Source organism: Phodopus roborovskii, unplaced genomic scaffold (assembly GCF_943737965.1).
Source record: "Phodopus roborovskii unplaced genomic scaffold, PHOROB, whole genome shotgun sequence".
Classification (NCBI taxonomy): domain Eukaryota; kingdom Metazoa; phylum Chordata; class Mammalia; order Rodentia; family Cricetidae; genus Phodopus; species Phodopus roborovskii.
Genome location: NW_026126567.1, coordinates 26,141,063 through 26,165,985, shown reverse-complemented (window position 1 = coordinate 26,165,985; position 24,923 = coordinate 26,141,063). Strand labels below are relative to the sequence as shown.

At 35.1% G+C, this 24,923-nt stretch overlaps 1 protein-coding gene across 1 annotated transcript in view; it reads left to right on the top strand.

Moving 5' to 3' along the window:
* The window catches only part of Csmd3 (CUB and Sushi multiple domains 3), a 1,059,412-nt gene that overhangs the window by 1,017,929 nt on the left and 16,560 nt on the right, over positions 1-24,923 (top strand). Inside the window, exons 59-65 of the mRNA XM_051202442.1 lie at positions 2,079-2,255; positions 8,102-8,281; positions 9,732-9,905; positions 12,169-12,342; positions 14,753-14,826; positions 21,770-21,881; positions 22,956-23,135. Coding sequence (XP_051058399.1) covers positions 2,079-2,255; positions 8,102-8,281; positions 9,732-9,905; positions 12,169-12,342; positions 14,753-14,826; positions 21,770-21,881; positions 22,956-23,135 — 1,071 coding nt within the window. The remainder of the gene's footprint in view (positions 1-2,078; positions 2,256-8,101; positions 8,282-9,731; positions 9,906-12,168; positions 12,343-14,752; positions 14,827-21,769; positions 21,882-22,955; positions 23,136-24,923) is intronic.

Below are 24,923 nucleotides of genomic sequence, written 5' to 3'. Positions count from 1 at the left end.
AGGAACTCACAGAGTCTGAACCAACCACCAGGGAGCCTGTTTGAAACCAGCCTAGGCCCTCTACTGATATCTGAGAGTTTGTGGGACTCCTAGCAACGGGAGTCCCTAATGCTTCGGCTGGATTTTGGAGTCTATTACTTATACTGGATTGGTTTTCCCAGCCTTAATACAATGGGATGGGCTTATTCTTATGGCAACTTGATATGCCATGCTTCCTTGGTACCCATGAGATACCTGCCCCATTCTGAATAGAAATAGAAGAGTGGATGGGGAAGGGGGCAAAGGAGAGGTAAGGGAAGAGAATGGGAGGAGACAAAGGAGATGAAAGTACAGTCTGAATATAAAATGAATAAAAAATACAATTGAAAAATACACAAAAACAAGCACTTTGAGTGAAAAATTAAAAGATACAACCAGAAATTTCTTTTTATGCCAGTTATCTGTGGTATACACAGTAGGAAAAATAATTTGTTCTAATATCAACTTCACATCATTATGTTTAATTTCCCACATTTCTATAAATGGAATAAAAATACTTAAATTAGGTTTTTATTTGTAGAACACAATTTTTTGTTACCAACATTTTTAACCCTAATGTGTTAAGTTCATAATTGATATTAATGTATGTTTAATATTAGATGGACACTGAAATAAACTAAAAAACTCCCCTGGAAGAACTAGCTTATGCTTGTCATTGCTTTATACTGAAATCAAAATTTGCAAAGTTACTTAGAAGACTTATTTGATGTTGTACCAAGCATGTTGATTTAGAAATGGGAATTGGTTTCCATGCAATAGTCTTCTACTTTTGATTGATTCTGTGAAAATGTTTTCATCATATTTAAGATTAGTATCCATGGTATAGTAAAGTATGACTGATTCTCACAATCTTCAGAAACAATGGAAAATCAGATGATATACAGAATGAAGTAGCTGATTAAAATGCAGAAAATGGAAATCCAGCTTTTGCGGAAACTTAAAATATCATCCAAGGCCTTCTTTATTGTAATAACAATGAAGATGCTATCAAAAAAGTGGCATCCTATATAAGTGAATTATAAGCCATCTGTTTTCTGTAGAACAAAATATTGAGTAGATGTAGTAAAGAGTGATGTTAACATTGTTTGTTACTCCACATAAGGTACTAATATCTAGATTTTAAGGTAGGATTCACAAATAAGCCAGGATATATGGTGTTTGGCTCCTGGGTCTGAGTCACTTCTTGCTTTACAATATTTTCTAGTTCCATAGATTTTCCTGTAAGTTTTCTGATTTTATATTTCTTTAAAGCTGAACAGTATTCCACTGTGAATACATACCAAATTTTTATAATGCTTTCATCACATCAGCAGAAGGACATTTAGGGTTTCCATTTGCTAGTATTGTGAATAAAATAGCAATCAACATGGCTGACCAAGAATCTAGTAGTAGGATGTTAAGTCTTTGGGCCTATGAGGAGGAGTAGTATAGCTGGATCATACAGTATATTTATTTTTATTAGCTTATTAGTCTTTAAGACAGTGTGAATTTGTGATTCTTTATTGAAAACTTAGTTCATTACTTTCTATTTACTTTGTTCTTTTTATGTGCACAATTGCCTAAAGAGAGGAACAATAACAATGGAAATGTTATATATTCATGTAAAATATGTATGGATGTGTATAATATTTAAATTATATATGTATATAGTAAACAGATGTTCTCAAGAAATACACATATAATAAATCTATTGTATATTATTAATTTTCTAAATTTCTATGAATTGGTTTTTAGGCAAAAGAAAAACTTCATGCTATCTGAAGGCAACCCTCATTAAACTTTTCAATAGTTGTACTGAAATTATTAACACTACTAACAGTTTTTAAAACATTATTTGATTTGAAATTAGTGATTAAGGAAACAAAATCAACACGAATTCATCTTGAATTTCAACTACGTAGGAAGATATTTCACTGCAAAGTTTGGAGAATTTTCTTATTTATTCAAATACTTTCAAAGGAACGTTAGTCATTAACTCTTTGCAAAAGGACTTCTATTTAATTGTTTGTGAACATCCTCATAAACCTTTTGTTTTACAGCTGTACAATGTGGCAACCCAGGAACAACAGCAAATGGGAAAGTTTTCCGGATTGATGGTACAGCATTTTCCAATTCTGTCATCTATTCCTGCATGGAAGGCTATATCCTTTCGGGACCCTCTGTAAGACAGTGCACTGCCAATGGAACGTGGTCTGGAAGTTTGCCCAACTGTACAAGTAAGTGTTTTCTTAATGCTTCAAAAGTTTCATTCACATGAAAATGTTTAAGGTGTCATCAGGTTTAAACCAAATGTTACCTTTTTGAGATTAGAAGGTTATGTATGTTTATTAGTAAATTATACACTAGTGATTTCAAGAGTTGTTAGTCTCACCAAGATATTGTATTGACTGAGTGCTGAGTGAAAAAAGAGGAATCCAAGAAAATCAGCCTTATTTTATATATATTTTAACAAACTTTAGACATTGTTATTGAATGTGTCAAGATAAACTTACAATGGATTTAATTCTTTGTTCACTAATGGACTCAAACCCATATCCATCTTGATGTGTGAAAACATGGTCATTATTAGAGATGCTCCTGTTAACACAGAAAGACCTTATAGGTATTTTGATGTGCTAACTTTTCTTCTTGTTTTGGTTTTCCGAGAAAGCATTTCTCTGTGTAGCCCTGGCTTTCTTGGAACTCTCTCTGTTCACCAAGCTGGCCTTAAACCCAGAGACCTGCCTGTGTCTGCTTCCCCATTGCTTGGATTTAAGGTGTGCACCTCTAATGTCCAACTGTAAATCAATTCATTGGTGATCTGTTAGAGAAAAACCAGTTCTGATAACTGGCCAGTTCTGATGTGTGGTTCTGATCTACTGCTTTGTTCGACTGAACTTCCCCTTGAGGGCCCAAAGTTAATGGCATAGACTCTGGAATGTATGCTTGGTGTAGCAAGCTCAGTTTATTTCAGAAAGGGGAAAGCCTTACATACATCCACCTGATCAGGGGAAAGGGAAGCTGTAGTGCTGACATCAGGTTTGGTGGCTGGAGACTGGTTCAGGTCATCTTGTCTCATAGCACAGCAACAGTTGCTAAGAACTCCATTGGTTGGCTCAATTTGGGGAAGTTAACATATTGCATACTCAGATAGCTGGTTTAGTCCAGTTTAGACCAGCAAGGGCATATGGGTCGCCAGGCCCTTTGTGCCTGGGCAAATATTCCCCCACAGTGATTAATTCTTAAAAATCTCATACACCAATGTCTATGTCTGGCATAAAATGCCATTTAGGGTTCAGTTCTTGCCAAACATATATGAAGTCTTGAGTCTATTCCCAAAATAGTTGGTAAAGTAGGTCAAATAAAGAAAGGAAGAAGAAAAGATATAAGCCAGAAAGGGAGGATAGAAGGAAGGAAGGGTATGAAGAAGGATAACAGAAAGATATAAAATAGGGGGTAGAAAGGAAAACAGTAGATGAGAGCAAGTATTTTAATCAACACATCCTTAGAAGATGATGATGTTGGCTTTGTGGGTTTTTAAGTTCATTATAGTTTTCCTCTCATCCAAGAATGAGTAATGAGTATGCCCATGTTCCACAGCAGATAGCCAAAATAAACTATTTCAAATGTGTTTCTGAAGGAGCCCTCTCTCTCTCTCTCTCTCTTCTCTCTTCCTCTCCGTTCTCTGTCTTAATCTCCTACAGTTTTTTTTCATATATATTATGGTTTCAGTTTTGATGTTTTTATGGGATTCCTGAGTGTGTGAATGAGTAGGTCTATATATATATATATATCACTGTTTCTTGTTTCTTGTGTGTTTACCTGGGCTTGCTATCTTCTGTTTGATTTGACACTCTCCAATTTGTTTGTTTTATCTTATGATGATTTATATTATTGTTGTCCCTTCAATGCTTGATTTTTTTCCTTCCTAAGGGGAGACAGAAAGGGATGAATCTTGATGAGAAGGAAGGTAGGAAGAACTGAGATGAGTAAAGATGGGAAAACATTGAAATTCATTCAGTAAGGCTAGGCTGATTTCAAACATTGCATTGAAAATACAATATCCACCTCTTTATTTTAATATGCCAAAGAAAAGTATTGTACTAAACAAGGTAATTCAACTATTGCTACATGTTGACCATGGTATAGGCCACAATATGATTAATTTGTTCATAACACCCTAAACCATGAACAAGAAAAAAAATTTCTCTAAGAAGAAGCAAGGAGGTTTCAGTAAAAATTAAATAGTCTAAACTTTTACAATGAAAACAACTTAGAACCCATGTTTCATATTTCTTTATTATTAGTGGATAGTACTCCTTAGGTAGAGTCCTAAATCTTTAAATAATATTGCAGACTTTCATTGTATGGGTCAAAAAAACTGGAGAAATGCCAGCATTCAACGACCTCTAGATTACTGGCCGAACCCAGTTCTAAATATTATTGTCTATCATTTATGAAAAAAATATCACTTAAATTGATTATTATTCACATATACCAAAATGATTAAATTCAAGTGAGAGATGATTTAATACATTTGATTTTTCTCATATGCCAGTGGTATTACTTTTTAACTTTTTATAGTGACTATCTGCATGGGTTTATGAATTAATGTTAAAGAAATTAGCTAGCCTTGAAGACATTAAAATATTTGATTGAATGTTTAAATGGTACCTGACAGCACAATTTTATGGAAAGGCAAATAATGTAGTTTAATTACATAACTATGTTGTGGGAAGTCTTTCACTTTGTGAGATGTAAACAATGTCTAGCCTTCCTTAGGAGGAAGTTAAGGCAGTTGCACTGGGTGGTCTAATCTAGCATAAATTATGGTTTCCGCATAGCTCCATAGATATAATCCATTCAGTTAACCTCCTCAAGCCTATACTCAGTTTATGCTACATGCCCTCAATATCACCCAGACAAAATAGCCACATACAATTATGGTAGAACTATATACTGAAGGCTTTGAGGTATAGGAGGGAGTGGCCTAGACATCAATTGATGTTTCAATAAACCCTCCCTTGCCCCTCCTCCCTCCTTTTAGGAAGGAATGCCAACAATCCACAGGCCTGGCCTTGCTGTTCTTTTGCATTCAAGCAAATCTGATCTCAGGAGAATGGTGGCCACTTTGCTACAAAGACCACTCTTTACAGTGTTATAAAAATATCTGAAATCATGTAATTCATAAAGATCGTAGGCTTATTTTTCATAGTTGTGGAGAATAAGGAGTCTGAGATCAAGGAGTCATCAGATTCCACGTCTAATGACAGCTGTTGTCTTACAAGATGGTTTTTGTCCTTCAGTAGCAGAAGGTAGAAAACAAAGAGTTCTAGCCAGCCCAAACCCTGCAACAATGGTTCTTTTTCTTTTTCTCCCCGATAACAAAACTCAAACAAGAGATTTATTCGGAGGGATAAATCCAGCAGTGTGAATGTGTCTGCTCATACAAGAAGCCACAGAGAATTAAACAGGAAGTATTTCTGTAAATTTCCTCTCGAAGGGCTGGACCTTTTCAGGGTAAAGCTTTCCAATGTACAGCTTGGTGCTCGGTGGAAATTCTTTTTTGGTTTTTCTTTTTTCTTTTGTACTTCCTATGCAATCATATTTTTTATTTTATATAATTTTTTTTATTTAAACTTGAAACAAGCTTGTTTTACATATCAATCCTAGTTCCCACACCCTCCCATCCTCCCCTGTTCCCCCCAACCCCTACCCCGTCCCCTTTCTGCTCCCCAGGGAGGGTGAGGCATTCAATGGGGACTCTTGTAAGTATGTCATATCATTTGAAGCAGGACCCAGGCCCTCCCCCAAATGTCTAGGCTGAGGGAATATCCCTCTATCTGGGATGTGCTCCCAAAGTTCATTCATGTACTAGAGATAAATATTAATCCACAACCAGAGGCCCATCACATCTATGAGAAGAAAGCAAGAAATAACCTAAAGAAATAAGAGGAAAAAAAAAAAAACTAAAGTCTGTAGCCATTTTTATGTGGTTATAAATTTGGAACCAATTGAGCTCATTTTATTTATTATAATTTTGAATTTGATTTTTAATATTTTTTTTTTATTTTGCATATCAACCCCAGTTCCCCCTTTCCTCTTCTCCCACCCCTGGAAATAAAGTTTCCTTGATATTAGTTTAGGAATAGAATTTGGGTTAAACTTGACTATTTGGAATCCTAAGAACTACTATACAAGGCAAAGGATTATATAAGACATGTACTTTACATGATTCTTCAGTTTAAATGCCAATGTTCATGTTCTTAAAAACCCATAGGCTACAAGAGGATACAATCATATATAAAGAATATTGACATTAATCAGTCTTAATAGAAAACAAATAAATATAATTTAATCATTATAACCTTCAAATAACAGAAAAAGTGAATTTAAAAAGATGTAGAACTGGCAGTGCCCTTCTGGAAAGTATTTACCTTTACCAACATTTTATGCTACTGCAAACAGACAATTTGATAAGCCTATTAGAGTTAATTGTACCAGGTGATATTTTATCAGCATAAAATGATCAGCATAAATTGTGTTTTTACTTTCTCTTAGATGTCTGGAATCTATTAACCAATTTATTTTCCAACTCATACTAAACACCATACTTTAAAACAATTTTCACTTTTTGGGTATAACAAAATCTGCTTTTTGTTTGTTTGCTTGTTTCTGAATTGTGTCTTGTGTTATCTCTGCTTCTCAGCTGTCCCAAGTGTTTCTGAAAGTCTTTATGGTAACAGTTTAAATGAATCACTTTGTATTCAAACAGTATGGCCAAGACCTCACTGCAATGAGTATAAAACCCACGTTGAATAAGGATTCTGGATTAGCGTTCAGTTCTCTTTGATAGCCATCACAGTTTCTGATCTGTTTATTTTGTAAATGAATACTATGGGGAAATGGGCATGAGCTGAGGGCTATTGTCTTTGACCCAGGACCTAGGTAGTGTTCGGTCTATCAGATCCTCAGAGCCTTGTGTCCCTTGCTTCGTCTGGGTTCCCTGTTTACTTTTCTACTGTGAAGTCAGTACAAGAACAGGAAGACATGTCATGTGTGTTAAAGGTCCTCACCACACTAGTTTCCATTTTCCATGTGAACAATAGTGCAAATGTGGAAAGTCAAAATTATTAAGGTTCAGGCACAGCAAAGCAATGACTCTCTTAGACTTCAACACTGGAGAGTCCCCTATGTATATGTTATGGCTGTTAGGTTGGTGTGTTTATGGGACTCCTAACAGTGAGAAGTGGTGAATCTCTGACTGCCTGCTCTTGGGAGTCTTTTCTTCCTATTGGGTTCCTTGTCCAGCCTCTGTCTGAGGTCTTTGCTTAGTCTTCCTGTGTCTTGTTTTCTCCTGTTTGGCTGTCATCTCTTGAAGGCCTGTTGTTTCTGAAGAGGAAACGGGGAGTGGACCTATGGTAGCGGGAAGGTTTGGGATGAGTTGCAGGGAGAAACATCTGAAGTCTGGATATATTGTGTGAGAGAAAAATCTATTTTCAATTAAAATTAAAATTAAAATAAAAAGCTTTGGATTTGCAAGCCCAATTCCATAGTACCCCTAGCACATTAATTTTACAATCGGCAAATTCCTAAGGGTTCTCTTTCAGCTGAGGTTCATAAGAAGGTGTTTGATATTTGAAATGTGGCCACAAAGAGAAGCATAGATATCAGATGGCTTTAAAATCTGATTTCATTTTAACACATTAATGTACTTATTTATTAAATGTACCCATGTGTGTATGTGTGGGGATGCACACGTTACAGCACCATACCTCAGTAGCAACTTGGAGGAATCAGCACTTCTCTTTCAGCATGTTGGTTCTGAGAATAAAGTTCTTGTCATCAGGGTTGATGACAAGAACTTTACCTGCTGGGCCACTGTGCCTGTTTCTGAACAACACACAGAACATCTATAATCGAGACCTACCAACGTGTTATTTAAATATGCTTATGTTTTATGGCTAAAAATGAGCATGGTATCTCTTTTCTCTACATGTATGTTAAGCATGTCTTATGAACCCAACTTAATGTTAAATATGGGCCATGTTAACCGTCTGCCCTTGTCATTTTGTATTGGTAGTCATCAGTTGTGGAGACCCAGGTATCCCGGCCAATGGATTGAGATATGGAGATGATTTTGTGGTCGGGCAAAATGTTTCCTACATGTGCCAGCCAGGCTACACTATGGAGTTAAATGGTTCCAGAATCAGGATGTGTACAACTAATGGCACATGGAGTGGAGTTATGCCAACATGTAGAGGTATGAAAACATTTCTGTCAGCATTGCAAAGTAATAAGCATTGTACATTTTCCTGTTTATAAGAAAAGTTAATATATATTTAAGTATATACTTATTATGTTCCTTTTTTTGATACAAAAATGTAGGGTATTTTAAAGTCCTGTTGTAACATGCTAACATTTAAAAGTAGTATTTTTACCAAACTTATTTTTGACTGTGAGGGTGACAATGAGCTGTAACACAGAAGTGAACAAGGCTTAACACTGGTATATGTTCACCACTGATACTCCTGATACTCATACCGGTGGGGGATATATGCAAAAGGATGTAACTTGAACAAGTTGCAACTTTAATCTGCTGAGAGATTTAAGGCCTTTTTTTTATTCAGAGAGTAAAATAAATCATAATTTAGTAAAGCCAATGCGAATAATGGTGTTTTTATATTTATGTTAAAGAAAACTTTCATCATGTCAGATAATAGATAGTTTTGTTAGTTTTATTTTTATTAGTTCATGTATCTTATTCATGCATCTCTTATGTGTCTGGGGGTTGATCACTTAGTATATACATATATTCACAAATACAACGATTCCAATTTTTTTTTTTTTGGTGTTTTATATTTTCTGAACAAAATCCCAGAGGGTTTCATTTTATTGCCTGCATATTTATATTAACCTATATGTAGTTCACTATAGTGGTTCATACATAAGTATTTATGTTTCAAAAGTTATTTTCTACCTTCATTTGTATGTATAATGAAAATTGAAATATAAGCAAACTCAAAAGTTTGTCTCTACTTGTTGTTAGTCATCATAACAGAACCTTCTCATTTCCATGCTTAGAGATGTATTACCTCTCTTTTCCTCTCAAACATGACTCTTTTCCAACATGACTCTTCCCCTGGGATAATGCAACACAAGTAGGTCAAACTTAAAATTTAAAATTAATTAAATACTTACAAATAGGATAATAGGCTTTAAAATACAAATTTGCATGTTTTCAGGATACACACTGAATACTGTAATCAGACACACAGTTTGTCTGTATTTGAAAAAAATAATGATTAAAAAATGTCTTTAAATCCCCCACTTTCCATGCTGAATGGAAATCTAGCCAAGTTACCCAGCTCATTAGCCTTGGAAATAATATTTTATAAAACACATTATTGTCATCCCTTACAGTATACCAGATGGAAGCTCACTCTCTCAGTCTCCCCATCAGTATTAGGGAGCTTGCTATATTGTAAATGGAATTGTAAGCCATTGTGCTGCCAATGGCTTCAAGCATCCTCCTCCAGGGTTTCATTTCAGGGATCTTTCCAGAAGACTAATAGGAGGATAAAACATGCCACACTGCCTTGTCCTCCAAAAGGTTAAATAGCACATATGTAGCTCTTAATGATAATTATTTATTTATTTCACGCTGAGGGCATTTCAACAGCTGTGTCTAATTACTTTTAATGTAATTGCAGCTGTTACCTGCTCAACTCCACCCCAGATCTCTAATGGAAGGCTGGAAGGAACAAATTTCGATTGGGGCTTTAGCATTAGCTACATCTGTTCTGCAGGATATGAACTGTCCTTTCCTGCCGTTCTGACCTGTGTAGGCAATGGTACCTGGAGTGGTGAGGTCCCGCAGTGCTTACGTAAGTAGTGGCATTTTTATGATATCCAAACGTATTCAGGTAACCTTTGCTGTTTAAACCTTTCAAGTTTGCTAGGCTATCCCTGAAGAGGCCAAGCTCCCTACAAATACACACTTAAGATTTCAATTTAAAAAGTCAGTTTTTATTAATGTAGCTACTTTTCTTTTATTCAAGTCATTATATTCTTCCAAGATTGTCTCAAAATATTTGAACAGCAGTGGTTTATTTCAATAAAATTTAAAAAAATCTCTTGAAGACAGAGATCATCTTATGAAGAATTACTAACCAATCAGATTGAGAATTTAATTACATTTGTTGTTGTTTTCTGTTAGATATGGATTTACATGGCATTCAGAAGAGACCCATATAGGAAATATTATTTCTAGACTTCCCCCGTCTTGCTGGAAGATGCATTAGCCCCTCATACTCTTTTTATAGTTTTGATCATCTTGAAAAGCACCAGTGTGGTAACACAGCCAAGTCCAACACAGACAGCATGTGAGAATCTGACAGAAATGAGTTAATCGCTTTCGATGAGAATGACAATTTCTATCTAGGAGTTTACTAGCCTGAGAAGGTGCCATTTGGCTTTGGAACACTTGTCTACTAGCATGAAAGAGTCTCTAGAATTATTCCACAGGATGAGATAGAAAGAGAGAGAAAGGAAGAGAGAGAAGGAGAGAGCAGGGCAGGAGAGGAGAGGAGAGGAGAGAGGAAGGGAAAACAGGCAGAGAGGAGAGGAGAGAAGAGAGGAAGGGAAAACAGGCAGAGAGGAGAGGAGAGGAGAGAGGAAGGGAAAACAGGCAGAGAGGAGAGGAGAGGAGAGAGGAAGGGAAAACAGGCAGAGAGGAGAGGAGAGGAGAGAGGAAGGGAAAACAGGCAGAGAGGAGAGGAGAGGAGAGAGGAAGGGAAAACAGGCAGAGAGGAGAGGAGAGGAGAGAGGAAGGGAAAACAGGCAGAGAGGAGAGGAGAAAGAGGGGGAGATTTATTTTTTTTGGAGATTTTTTTTTATAATAACAAGGAGGAGGAAGAGGAAGAAGAAATGCCTATATACTCACATTCAATTATTAACTACAGGAAAATAACAGTTTTACTAAATTTGAATTTCTTACAAAGGAGTGGTTATCACCTTGAGTACATTACTATTTAAAATCTAAGCAGATCCATACACTAGGAATTTTTTTTATTAAATTATCTGAAGTGGTTAAATCTATTTTAACTCAAATCTTTGGTGATGGGAAGATCCACTTCTAATCTGGGCCACACCTGCCAGTGTCAGCTTTTGTAAAAGATTGAGTAAGGAAGCTTGTCCTCTCTTGATTACTTGCTTTCACCTGCTTGCAAGTGCATTATTTGTTGACATTCTAGACTATTTTGGGTTTCTAATGCATACTAAAGATCAGCTTAGACATTCAGCTTTGGACTAAACAGCTACTGGATTATTACATCTTCCCTTTATAAGGATGTATGCCTTTGCTAGTGTGACCACAGTCTGTAAGTCATTCTGGTAAATATCTCCTAAATGGCTGTCCAATTAAAAAATATATACATAAGAATAACACTAAAGAGACTTCCATTACATATATATGTTTTATGCATATTGTGATAGCTATTCTTGGTTGTCAACTTGACTACATCTGTAATAAATGAAAACTTAAGTGGCTGGGTACATCTCTGTGGTACTTTTCCTTAAATCATTTAAGTTTCATAAGCAGATGCCATGTACATGTGCTTGTGGTTTTCTTTGTGTATGTAAGTAAATGTGTGTGTGTGTGTGTGTGTGTGTGTGTGTGTGTATGTATGTGCAACCGTATTTGTGTATGATTGTGCACACACAAATATGCATGTGTGTATGCATTTGCATATTTGTGTGTGTATACATACAAGCATATATGTACAGTGCAGGCTTTAAATTGATTATTACAGCTGATAGAGTTGTCTATGAACCAGATGTAGATAGATTACAGCTTTGTAACATGCAACTGGAGATCTATTGTTTGATTCTGATGAATTTAAGTCAACAAAAATACAAAGCATGTGGCCTACACTATGTAGCATACTAGACAGAACACATCCAACTAATTATCTAAATATTCTGTTTTTAAACAATATAATTTATGTATGAACTAGAAAAATTTTTCAATGGGAGAGGTTATAAATGTTAGGTTAGTGTACTTTTCAGTTAATTTTCATGGATTTTATGAGGTTTTTACTCTACTGTATCTATTACTTTTGTGATAAGTGTCTCCATTTTAACTTCTAGCAAAGTTTTGTGGTGATCCTGGTGTACCTTCCCAAGGAAAGCGAGAAGGCAAAAGCTTTATATATCAGTCTGAGGTTTCATTCAGTTGCAACTCCCCTTTCATACTAGTAGGATCAAGCACGAGATTATGTCAAGCTGATGGCACATGGAGTGGCTCATCACCTCACTGCATAGGTAATACATATAAGAGGTGGTTAAGTTCTGTTACTGAAAAATAATAGGTGGAATGCATGCATGATGGTTGTCTTACGATGTAAACATATAGGAGGCTAAAAATGGGAGGAGAAGTATAGAACCATTTAGACAAAACTGAATAAATATAAGTGGTTTATGTCATTATCTTTATCATTTTAAACTCCTGGAAGGAACACTGACATAATAATTTGGCCATATCTAAGTGAAATGAAAAAAAAAAAGCCATTCAGAATAGTAGCATTAAAGAGCAGTATTATTTTAAAAGCCCTTTTAAATAATCAAAACACATTCAAATAAAATGAAACTTGCCCCCAAACATAGATTGTTGAATGACTGTACATATAGATCGGCTATCCTAACACTTCATGTCTCAACATCTAGCTCCCTTGGAAGCAGTCAACTTGGCCCTAACATTCCCAAGATGAATGAACTACAAGTATTTATACAGTCCAAGTTATCAATTCTAATTCCAGGAATAGCTTTTGCTTCTTCACAAGAATATTACCCTATCATATATCTCAAGCAAATTCATACACATGATCTTCTTCTTTTCCTCCTCCTCCTCCTTCTTTTCTTGGTTTTTCAAGACAGAGTTTCTCTTTATTGTTTTGAAACCTGTCCTGGAACTAGCTCTGTAGACCATGCTGGCCTCGAACTCACAGAGATCCACCTGCCTCTGCCTCCCGAGTGCTGACATTAAAGGTGTGCATCACCAACACCCAGATCACACATGAATGGCCAGTACTTATTTATTTATTTATTTATTTATTTATTTATTTATTTAACTTTTCATCTATAGAGTTGCTTTGGTATTAAGTACTTTTTTTTTTTTTCCGAAAAAAAGTTTCAAAGTTCAAGAACCACATAACACATATAAATGAAGTCAACTCAAATTCCATCTTTTAAAGATTTATTTTTAATTATGTATATGTGTGGGTGTCCCTGTGTGGGTATGTTCATGTGAGAACAGAGCTAGCAGAGGTCACAGTTGTCACATATTCTAGGAGTTGGAGTTACAGGCTGTTGGAAGAGGCTGGATGTATTTATGGTAAGAACTGAATCAGGAGTTTTTGGAAGCCAATATGTGTTATTAGCCATTGAACCATCTCTCCAGCCTCATCCTGATTTCTTTTTTCTTGTGCTTCAAGATTAGCCAGCTTCTGCTCATTTGGAGATTCTATTAGTATTGCATTCATTATTATTATCAAGGGCACATTTGCTAAATCTATGCTTGTTTAAAATTGATTTCCATTAGAGAAATACACTTGTTACAACGTTTCTTTTTTTGTAAAGGTTTTTTTTATTAGTTCCTCAAGAGTTTTGTACTTGTATATGAAATACTATCCTATCGGTATGATTAAAAAAACAATTACCAAAGCAACTTCTAGAAGAAAAGGCCTATTCAAACTTACAGTTGGAGAAGGGTAAGGGTACTTTTTGGGTGTTGGAGATTTATAGGGCAACAAACTGCAGGGCTGGTTGTAAATAGATTTTTTTGGGGGGCTTACCTAAGAGACACAGAGACTTATTATTGATTATGAAAGCTTGGCCTTAGCTTAGGCTTGTGCCCAACTAGTTCTTATAACTTAAATTAACCAATATTTTAAATTTAAATTCTTTTACATGACATGTTTACCTTTATTCCTCTTACCCATCTTCCTTCTGCATCTGGCTGGCAACCCTGCTTTCTTCCTCTCTGACCTTCTCTGTTCCCAGAATCCTGCCTAAGCTCTCCCTGTCTAGCTAATGACCATTGAGTTCTTTATTAAATAAATCACAGTGACACTGCTTCACACAGTGTAAAGGATTATTATCCCCAACACATGGTATCTAGATCAGAAGTTCAATTGTTAATTCACAAGAATGAAGCAGAGAGAGTGAACAAGAAGTGAGTATAATACTTAAATTCTCAAAGCAACCCCCCAGTGACATACCTCCTCCATCAAGGCTACACGACCAAAATTTCCCCACATCACCCTTAACTGGTAACCAAGTGTTCAATGAAATGAGATTATGGAATGCATTGTCATTCAAACTGTCACAGTGTACTTTCAACATATGCACCTTCTCAACTATTCCTAGACCCATCACCCCTCCCCACCCACACAACTTTATGCCTTTTTGTGTGATTTTGTGAACAATTTGTACTGTCCAAATTTTCTTCTAAGTATGAGCCTGGCTGGTCCTCAAGGAGCTACCTTCCTAGAGACAATTTCTACCCTCTTTAAGCAGCTAGGGATTGCTATATAGTTACATTACTATGGTTGGGATTATGTTCCCATCTCCACTGTGGGATTTTGTTTGTCTGGGACTTGCACAAGTTTCATGCATGTGTTTTACACTATTTTTAGTTCATAAAGAAGTGTTATATTTTTAATTTTTACTTTAGAGCCCAGTAGGACCTCCTGTGAAAATCCTGGAGTACCAAGGCATGGATCTCAAAACAACACATTTGGATTTCAAGTAGGTACTATTTTATTATAACTTCTCTGTATAGTATAGCATGAAATATATCTCAGTTTGATACTTTTGTATATATTATTGCAAAGTATTTTTATTAAAAGAACTCTACTGTACTCACTTATTCCTAATCTCTCCCTCTTGTTGCTTCCCCCTCTTTTATACAAATAGATTCTGCCTTATGATTTCATAGTTTATCTGTTTCATTACATATGAACACTATTTAATTCTGTCCCCCACACATGAAAGAGAACATGTATTATTTGTCTGAGTTGGACTTAGTTTAGCATAATGTTCTCTGATTTGATCCACTTTCCTTCAAATATCATAATTTTGTTCTTCTCTGCAGCTGAATGAGCTAATAAATAGATGCCTAAAGTACAACTGGCCAATCAATATAAAAAACAGTCTTCAGCATTCTTATTACTGCAGGGAAAGTGAATTACAACTGCTTTAAGGATGCATTTTACTCTATTCAGATTGGCTATCATCAAAGGAAAAAAAAAATGCTAGGGAGAATTCTTAAATGCCCATGCCTTTCTTCTGTCTTTTGTTTGGCTTTCTTTCTTTTTGTTTCTTTGAGATTTGACATTACTATAGATTCTAGATCAGCCTCAAATTCTTGTTTCTCTTGTCTCACCCTTCCATGTATAAGATTGAAGGCATTACTACCACCCTGGATTCCACTGGAGTTTTATATTCTGTATGGAAATTATCCAAAAAGTTGGTCATATGTGATTAATGAGTTTATATTTCTGTTGACATAAATAGAAAATAATGCTCAACTCATGTCTGCATTCACATATACATGAATGAAGATATTCTTTGAGGCAGGAGGGTGGTTAATGAAAATAAAAATATGCTTTCAGAAAACATACAAAGTGAACTTGAGAATAAGACAAATGGGAAACTAATGGCAACCATAATTAGAAAATCCTTAAGCAGCATTTATGAAGTGAGTGTTTATAGTAAGTTATCAAGGAGATTCTATCAGAAGATGTGGGAGGCTAATGAAAAATACCTAAAGAATGGCCCAATCATACAAGCATGTGCTTATTTAGTTATTGGCATGGTAAATTGCTGAAAAACTATCTGTACCCAACCCATGATTTTAAAATTCAAATTCATACTTGAGTTGCCCTATGAGAGTCCTTCAGCAAGCCCACTCATGTGTGGTTTACTTTTTTATCCCTTTTTTTTTTAAAAATTTAGATTTTATGCAGAGATTCAGAACGTTTTACAAATGTCAAAGGGAAACCAAAATACTTGCTGATTCCAAAAGGAAATCGACAATTTCCACATTACACAATTGCTTTCTGTTGTAGGGTTTTCAATTTGTCCTATTCTGAGGAAAATTCAGTGTGAACCTGAAAAATGCCCATTTCTAAGGGAAGAGCTCATCTACAGTGCCATAGTTTTGATGCTAAAAATAGTTTCCACTTATCTACTTTTTCAGGCACAGTACGAACATTGATTTCAGAGTGTTTTCAGTTCTTCTGGTTTGCTTCAGTATGTTCCAGATAATACCAAACTGCAAAAACATGTTGCTATCTTTGCTACATATAGGTATTTTAGAAAGCCTTAGCCTCAGAGAACTATAAACTGTTACAAACATATATAATTGTAGATAAATGGGGAACTAGTTACACAGCATCAAGACAAAGAAATTGAATCCCTGTTTGACTTGTTTTAAGCACATCAGGAATTGATGATAACATTCTAGCTGAGCTGACGTGTGTATGTGTGTGTGTGTGTGTGTGTGTGTGTGTGTGTGTGTGTGTTGGTTAGAGCATGCATGATATGCACAGACATGTAATTTGAATAGATTTATTGATTTGTGGGTAGTGGGTTACTGGGGCATACCTGTGCAAAGTAGAGAACAGATTCAAGTTTTGTTTCTCTGCTTCTACTATCTGGGTCCTGGGGATTGAGCTCAATCCACCAAGTTTTTTTTTTTTTTTTTTTTTTTTTTTTTTTTTTTTTTAGCAAAACCCTTCCTTACTGAACCATTTTGCCAGCCCTATGGAACATGGGCTCATGTTCATGAAATCCACCTGATATTTATGAGGCTTTTTTCAGAAATCCTAAAGATCATGGTATAGGAAGACTTGAATTCAGAATAGCAATACAATAAAAGGAACAGGATCATTAACACAGAATTTTTGATTTTTTTACTTTTATACTCATTGAAAAATATTATAACAAACAGCATAACCTTGAAAATAAATATATTCTATTTTATTATATTCTACCTAGATAAATGTGAGTTTCAAATTATATTATTATTGTATTAGGTTTATTATAATTAAAATATAGTGTGGATATTAAAGGCATGAATATTCTTGCTAGCATATGGTCAGCATACATGAATATAAGCATATGAATACTAAATATGTTCACTAAGTCTATATAGAACTATCACTATGCAAATTACATAAGTTTAAGGATTTTTTTTTGGAAGACACCAAATGAATATTGTTTCTTATGTCAAAGTTATACTTTAGATTTGAGAAAAATCTCTTGCTTGCAAATCAAAAGAAAATCATTCAACACACAGATATTCTAAACCATGTACCAGAATATGCAAGTTCCTAAGAGATAATGAGCTGCCTCAAGTCTACAATCTAGGCATTGAACAACAGTGACGTTTTTGTCTACTCTATATCTATGTATTAATTTTCATTTTTCTAAATGAGGCATATTTCCAAGAGTGTGCCATCTCTGTTTATTTCACAATCCCATGTACAAAGTGTCTGTCTTAATGGAAGCAGTCAGAAATACAGTTTAGTGGTAGGACATTCGTCTGACATGTATGGGTTCTATCCCAAGTATGGGGGGATAAAGGAGAAAAAAAATACAGCAGCAGCAACAGCAAGAAAAACAAAGGAAACCCAAACAAAATAACAAAAGCAAAATGAAACTCCCACATTCCCAGAGTTAAATGTAATCTTCCTATTCATCCTCATTTGACAGGTATCTCATTGTAAGTAAAATTATAACTATAGGAAGATAAGTATAGAAAATAAGAGACAAAATCAAGTACTGCAGAGGAATTCAAGCCATTTAAAAAAATATTGTACTTTTGAAACACACTATATTGTACATGTAGGGTTTTGAAGTAGAGTTGGGGATATAGATATTGTTATTTACATGTATCATATACCATCTGTTGCTACAGATGTTTAAACAATTTTCTGGAAATGGCAGTGTCCATCAAAATTTTTTGCTACTCAAAATTTTACAAATGAGAATGTTTTCCACTGGAAATAGTCAGTGGTTAACAGTGGCCCTGAGGCTGGAAAGAGAGTTGTCAGAATGATTGATAAAACATCTAGATCAATGATACATTATGAGCCAATTCTTCATTAACTGCTGTATAATTCTTTAGGTAGATTCTGGGCAAGGGAAGATACATTATTTGGATTTAATATTTATTACATAAGGTAATTATAGTTTTTTGTTATGTTTTGTTTTTGTTTGTTGAGACAGGTCTCTGTATTGTTTTGGAGTCTGTCCTGGAACCAGCTCTGTAGACAAGGCTGGCCTCAAACTCACAGAGATCCACCTGCCTCCCCAACGCTGGGAATAAAGGCGAGCACCACCAACACAAGTCAGTAATTATAGCTTTTGAATATTTTCAGGTTGACTCTTTAGCTATTAAATCTCAAGAGAGCCTATCAAATCACAATGGTGACATTCACTTTGTAATGGAAATTAATATATTTGAACATAAATTTGGGTACATATATTGAATAGTACCTGAAGTGATATACAGGCTAATATAAATTATAAGTCTGTATACATGCATATTTATTTCTATTAGAATATTTTTATTATTATGCATTCCTTTAACTAAGAATTTCAGAACTAATATTGATAATGAAAACAGACAGGAGAAAGCAGTAATACTTTCTTAACCACTGACTGCCGAGGGCACACCATGTGCATGTTAGAGAGACTGGGAATGAGATATGGAGTCAATGAGAAAAACCAGTTCCTTTCCAAGGGATCAAAGCTTCTTTGTTTTTCTATTCTTTTTGTTGCTTTTTTTTCTACTCTACTCTTTGATGACTTTCTATTCTTCTACCCCACTGTTTCCCTTTTTTCTCTTTCCTGATGACTTCCTTCATCACTACCTCCTGGTGTCTTCCTTCTACCCTTTTCTTCTACATGTTTCCTGGTGTTTTCCTTCTGACTTCTTTACCTTTTCTCTTACAACTATACACCCCAGCAGAATCTTTCAAGCAATCTAAAAATTACAATATGGTTACAGCCTATCTTTAAGTGAATGATAACAATGAGAGAAAGTAAAAAACAGCATATTTTCCATATCTTTCTCCATATCTCCTGAATGATTAAGCATTTTATGTATTTCAGGTGAAAAACTAATTATCCCCAAGAACCTATATAAGACCATGTCCAAGCAACTTGTTATTGAATAAGAGTATAAGTGAGCAAGGTGTTTTTCTCAGCCAGTTCTTTTATTGGCAGGGTGCAGGGTGCCTTTTCAGTTAGAAAAAAAGGCTTGATCACTTTATTATTTATCTCAAAAAGTAATCAAAGTAATCTTTTTTTTTTTTTTTTTTTTTTTTTTTTGAGACAGGTTTTCTCTATATTGTTTTGGAGCCTGTCCTCGAACTCACAGAGATCCTCTTGCTCCTGCCCCCTGAGTGCCACCAACACCAGGCTCAAAAATATAATCTTATAATTAAAAAATCTTAAAAGAATGACAAATCTAAACTTGTATACTTTAAATCCTCAGGGAGCATACCCATTCATCAATAGTTTTTTGTTTTGTTTTGCTTTGTTTTTTAATCAGGAAGCTGAGGGCAGAAGTGGGCACAAAGAATTAATCATCAACAAGCCATTTTAGCAACCAGCAATAGCAAGGCTGCCATTGTTTTGTCCCCTGACTTTAATGAGTCCTTCACTCAACTTTTAAAAGTGTCCATTTCTAAACTCTAAATTGTTCACAAAGATTTTCTACCTCAAAGCGATTAATCTCACCTCAAGTTATATATAAAGCTTTGTTTTAGCTATGATATACACTGAAACCCATGAACACATCTTCCAATATTACAATTAAAATTCTTGGGCCATCCCAGATTCTGGAACACAACTGTTTTCCTTAATCATTAACTAAAGTCATAGTTTATGTGTCTCAGCTGCATAATGTTTCCTTGTTTTTTTTTTTTTGTTTTTGTTTTTGTTTTTTTATCCTCTGCAGCTCCTGCTTTATCAGGGGTGAGCACAACACTATATCTCACCTTTACCTATATTAACTATACCACTAAACTAACCTCTATCATAATTTTTTACTACATTTTCAAAAGACCTTAATAATCAAAGTTCTACTTATTCTATAAAATCATTGCTTCAGTGAAACATTACAGCTTAAGAGGAAATCATTTTCATAATAATGCACAAAAAATACACAGTAGAAAGTAATATTTTCATGAGATCCTCACACCCATTCACAGCATGCCAGATACCAGAGAGATAATGGCAGCAGCAAACTTGTAAAGGGAATGTAGGAGCTGGAGACATTTGGAGGCAAAACCCTCTGGCCTTCTAATGGAAGGTTCACCCATCAGTGCCTTGAACTCTTACAAACCTATCTTCTGAAGTCAATTGCCACCTGCTACTCCTCTGACATTGCCACCAGCAACTGACTGAGTTCTCTCAGGTTATTTTCTAGGGAATCTAAACAGACCAACCCTACATACAACTAATCTAGTCATCAATTCCTAATAATTTAATAAATCTTAATTTTTTCCTTGTAATACATTATGAGTGATTGACTTGGTTCCTAGTTTTCCTGCCTCAAACAAATATAGCATTTGTTCTATTGAAATATCAAATGATAATGGCATCATCATAACTGGAATTAGGACTCTATTACTCATCCCTTTGCTTTTGAGACTCTTCAGAACTCATTTTGTAGTCTGTTCTATTGCTGCCTGTGGTATAATCTTTCCTTCACATTGCTTCTAATTTTCTGAACCATCCAGAGAAATCAGTAAGATGTATTCTCCACCCCCTCGAAACAAATAATGTGCTACTTTCTACAAGTTCCTGGTCATTTGTCTTTGTTTTTATGAAATGTTCATATGTTGGCTAGGCTGGCCTTCAACTCCTAATGTGGTTAAGGATGGTCTTTGACTCTCATCAGCTTTCTTAGTTCTAAGATTACAGACAGTCTTTTGTTCTGTAGAGCTCAACATCGTGCTGAAGATCCAACTGAATGTTTCATGCATGCTCAACAAACACTCCAGAAATTGAGTAGCATCCTCTGCTTGGTCTCTTCTTTTCTATACTTATGATCATTATCAATCTTAATGCTTATGTAAAGCCACATGAAGAGTTTATTGCGTAAGTCTCCATGAGACATCCTGATTAGACAAGACTGAAACAGAGCTTAGAAACTGTATTATTAAGTACTTAGCTGTTGTTCATGGTTTGAAACAATCTATTGCTAATTTATTTACCTATGTTTTACATCCTTTATGCATTGTACAAATTCCTGTGCTTCCAATCTAGTTTATTTTTATGATAGCTACAGCCTGCACCAACTGCACATGCTCTGACTTCACCCTGTATTTTGGCATATTCAGTCTTCATTTGACTTTTATTTTGTCTTTGTATCATTGCCATTTTTCACATCTCATGATCTGTTATTCTTATGATAGCTTCTGTATGAATTTAAAAATTTCCATGAGAAAAATGTAGGACATTTATGCATATGTTGGGTATTCTAGTATTTTGTGATACATTAGACCACACATCTAATTATTTTTAATCTTGATTTCTTTCATCAATTTCCTTTTAAAATTTTTATTTTGATTTTTTTCATTTCTTCAGAAAATATTTTTTCTAATTCACCAATTTTTTCCTACTTAATGCTGGTTTTGAAATCCCATTATGGCTTTTATTTCATTCACTATAGGTAGGAAGTGTTATACAATTCCACTGCAAAAAGGGACACTTGCTTCAAGGATCTACAACACGTACCTGCCTTCCTGATCTCACATGGAGTGGAATTCAACCTGAGTGCCTACGTAAGAATCATGCACTTACATGACATGTGTCATGGATCAGAGTGCATATATACTTTCCTTCAAATAATACAAACAATTCTGTGTCCATATAAGAGACATATAAAATTAATTTAGATTAGTACAAAACATATTTTATTTACCATGATCATTGGAAGGCAATTTCCAAAGAAGCCAGATGTCAAGAGGCATAAGTTTTGTCCCTTTAGCAAAGCTCATATAGTGGTGTGAGTTTGGCCATCTGGCATTGTGACGGTAACTTTTTCATTTCATGGTTCTGCGCTATAAACTGAAGTACTCTGAAATACACGATGATATATACTAGTTAATCATAATGATTTTTAATCATGTGTGAACAGGTTTTCTGAGAATATAAGTTAACAAAGTATACCTAAAAATTATGCGAGAAAAGAACTTTTCAGATTCTCTTAAACAATTTTAAAATCAGTAAGTGATCTTTTTTTTTTTTATCACAACTGGAATAAATTAGAGCTAGTCAGATACTTGTCCTTCATTTTCCCCAGTAAATCCCTTTTTCTCCCACTTCATTTTAATTCCAAATTTCTTGCGAAGAATAACAGCAAAGCACATGAAAATATCCACACTCTTCAGAAATGTGTCTCCTTCCTCCCTCCCTTCCCCTCTTCCATTATTTATTACTATTATTATTATTTGTTTTTCATGATGGGGTTTCTCTGTATTGTTTTGGAACTTGTTCTCGAACTATCTCTGTAGACCAGGCTGGCCTGGAACTTACAGAAATCCTCCTGCCTCTGCCTTTCGAGTGCTCTTTCTTTCTTACTTTTTTCTTTTCTTTTCTTTTTTTTTTTTTTTTTTTTTTTTTTTTTTGTTAACATATACCAGTGTTAGTCACATATTTTATTACAAATATACCAGGACATAAAAACAATATAGTGCATATTCACTGACATATTATTATCGTTCATTAGGATGACTTTTGAAATACAAACTTACACAATAGAATTAGAGTAATGATAACCTTTTATTTTTACTTTTGCCTTAAAATTTTAATGATGAACCTCAAAAAAATTAACATTAGTCTCTCCTTTTATATAGCTCACAGTTGTAAACAGCCAGAGAGTCCTGCTCATGCAAATGTAGTAGGAATGGACCTTCCCTCGCATGGGTACACACTCATCTACACCTGCCAGCCTGGCTTCTTCTTAGCAGGGGGAACTGAACACAGAGTGTGCAGATCTGATAACACCTGGACTGGAAAAGTTCCTGTCTGTGAAGGTAATTTTCTGTAGCAGAGGCTTTAACATATTAGCATATGCTATTTAGGTCTTGTTAGAAGAAGAATTATTTGTTGCCCAAGTCCAACATTGAAAATTATGTGGGCGTTTCTTTCTTCCAGAAAAATTGACACACTTAGACCTGTCTATGACATTGTTTCAATGCTAACTTGATTCTGTTTGTCTTCATTCCCTCTCCTATTCTCTCTGTAAAATGTGTTTATTAGTGTATTCATTTTCTAGGTTTGTTATAACAAGACACCTAAATATTGGTGACTTCACATGCTAAAAATTTACCCTTTATTTATTCTATCATGTCCGGAGACATAACCTCTCCCTACCCTTTGTTCTCTCCTGGCAAACACTGCTATTCCTTGTCTGATAGTCACCCAGTGATATCTGCCTCCATCTGCATATGTGGTACTTTTCTTTTCGTGTTCATCCCATTTTTTTAAGAGGAAACTTGTTATATATAGGACTTAGTCTAAATTCAGAATTATTTTATCTTGATAACACCTGTTAATTATAGCTACAATCAATTCATTTCTAAATTAAGTTCATCCTAATGAAGCATGGGTTTTCTAAAGTATATTATTTGATTCAGTGAGGTAGGGAACAGGGGTTTCAATGTCACTTATTCCATAGCATTGTCTCAAAATACATACAGTCTTTCTCACTTCGGCTTAGAAATGAGAACTCAGTTCTTTAATTTTTACAAATTTGAATGGAGTAAATGTAGTGCGATAATTTAAGTAGCTCTAGGTAAAGAGTCTACACTTGTTGCTGCTTCACCAGGAAAAATTCCTACTGGGTGCTGATGAACTGAATTTATCAGTGGAATGCACAAACCCTTACCATAAGGCACAGTGAAGGAGATTTTCTGTAGTTGCTGATTAGCTATATAAAGCCTTTTCTTTACATCTGATAAACTTTCCTTTCAGAACTTCTTGTACCTGATCTCTTCCAGCAGGCACAAATTTTCATCACTGTTTTCAAATGTTTTAATTCCTTTCTTAGCCAGACTGTAACCCTGTGACACTTACTCTTTTTGTTTTTTAATTTTTATTGAAAATAGATTCCCTTCTCTTATGCAATGTATATAAATCATAGTTTCTCTCCCTTCCACTTCTTCTAGTTCTCGTCCCATCTGCCCTCTCCTCCATGTCCGCTTCATAAAAAAGAGCAGACCTATAAGAGACAGCAGCCAGACAGGGAAAAACAATATACAGTAAGACAAGGCAAACAGCCGTATATCAAGGTGAGACAAGGAAACCCAATAGGAGAAAAAGAGTCCCAAGTGCTGGCAAAAGAGTCAGAGATACACTCACTCCCTCTGTTAGGAGTCCATCAAACACTAAGCTAACATCCATAAGTATATAAATATAAATACATAAATAAATATATATATATTTATGACATGAGGAGATCCATGCAGATTCCATGCCTGGCACTTCAGTCTCTGAGACCCCATATAAACCCTGCTTAGTGATCCCAAATGGATCAGTAAACACAATCTTGAAAACCATTGAAAGTGTTAAGGTATATATGTTTTCCTGTATCAGTATTTTACAGCATTATGGCTATCCTTTACAAAAGTCTTTTTCACTTGGGGTTCTCTAAAGACTTAGAATTCAGTTGTTGTCTCCATTTATCTTTTTCACTGTCTTTTGTCATCACATTCTTGCCCTTCATTTCTTCTATGGTAATCATTTCTAAATTAGATTTCCTATCACAACCTGCTTCTTTTAGCCGCAGAATTACATTCAAGTCTGTACATGACATGTCTGTT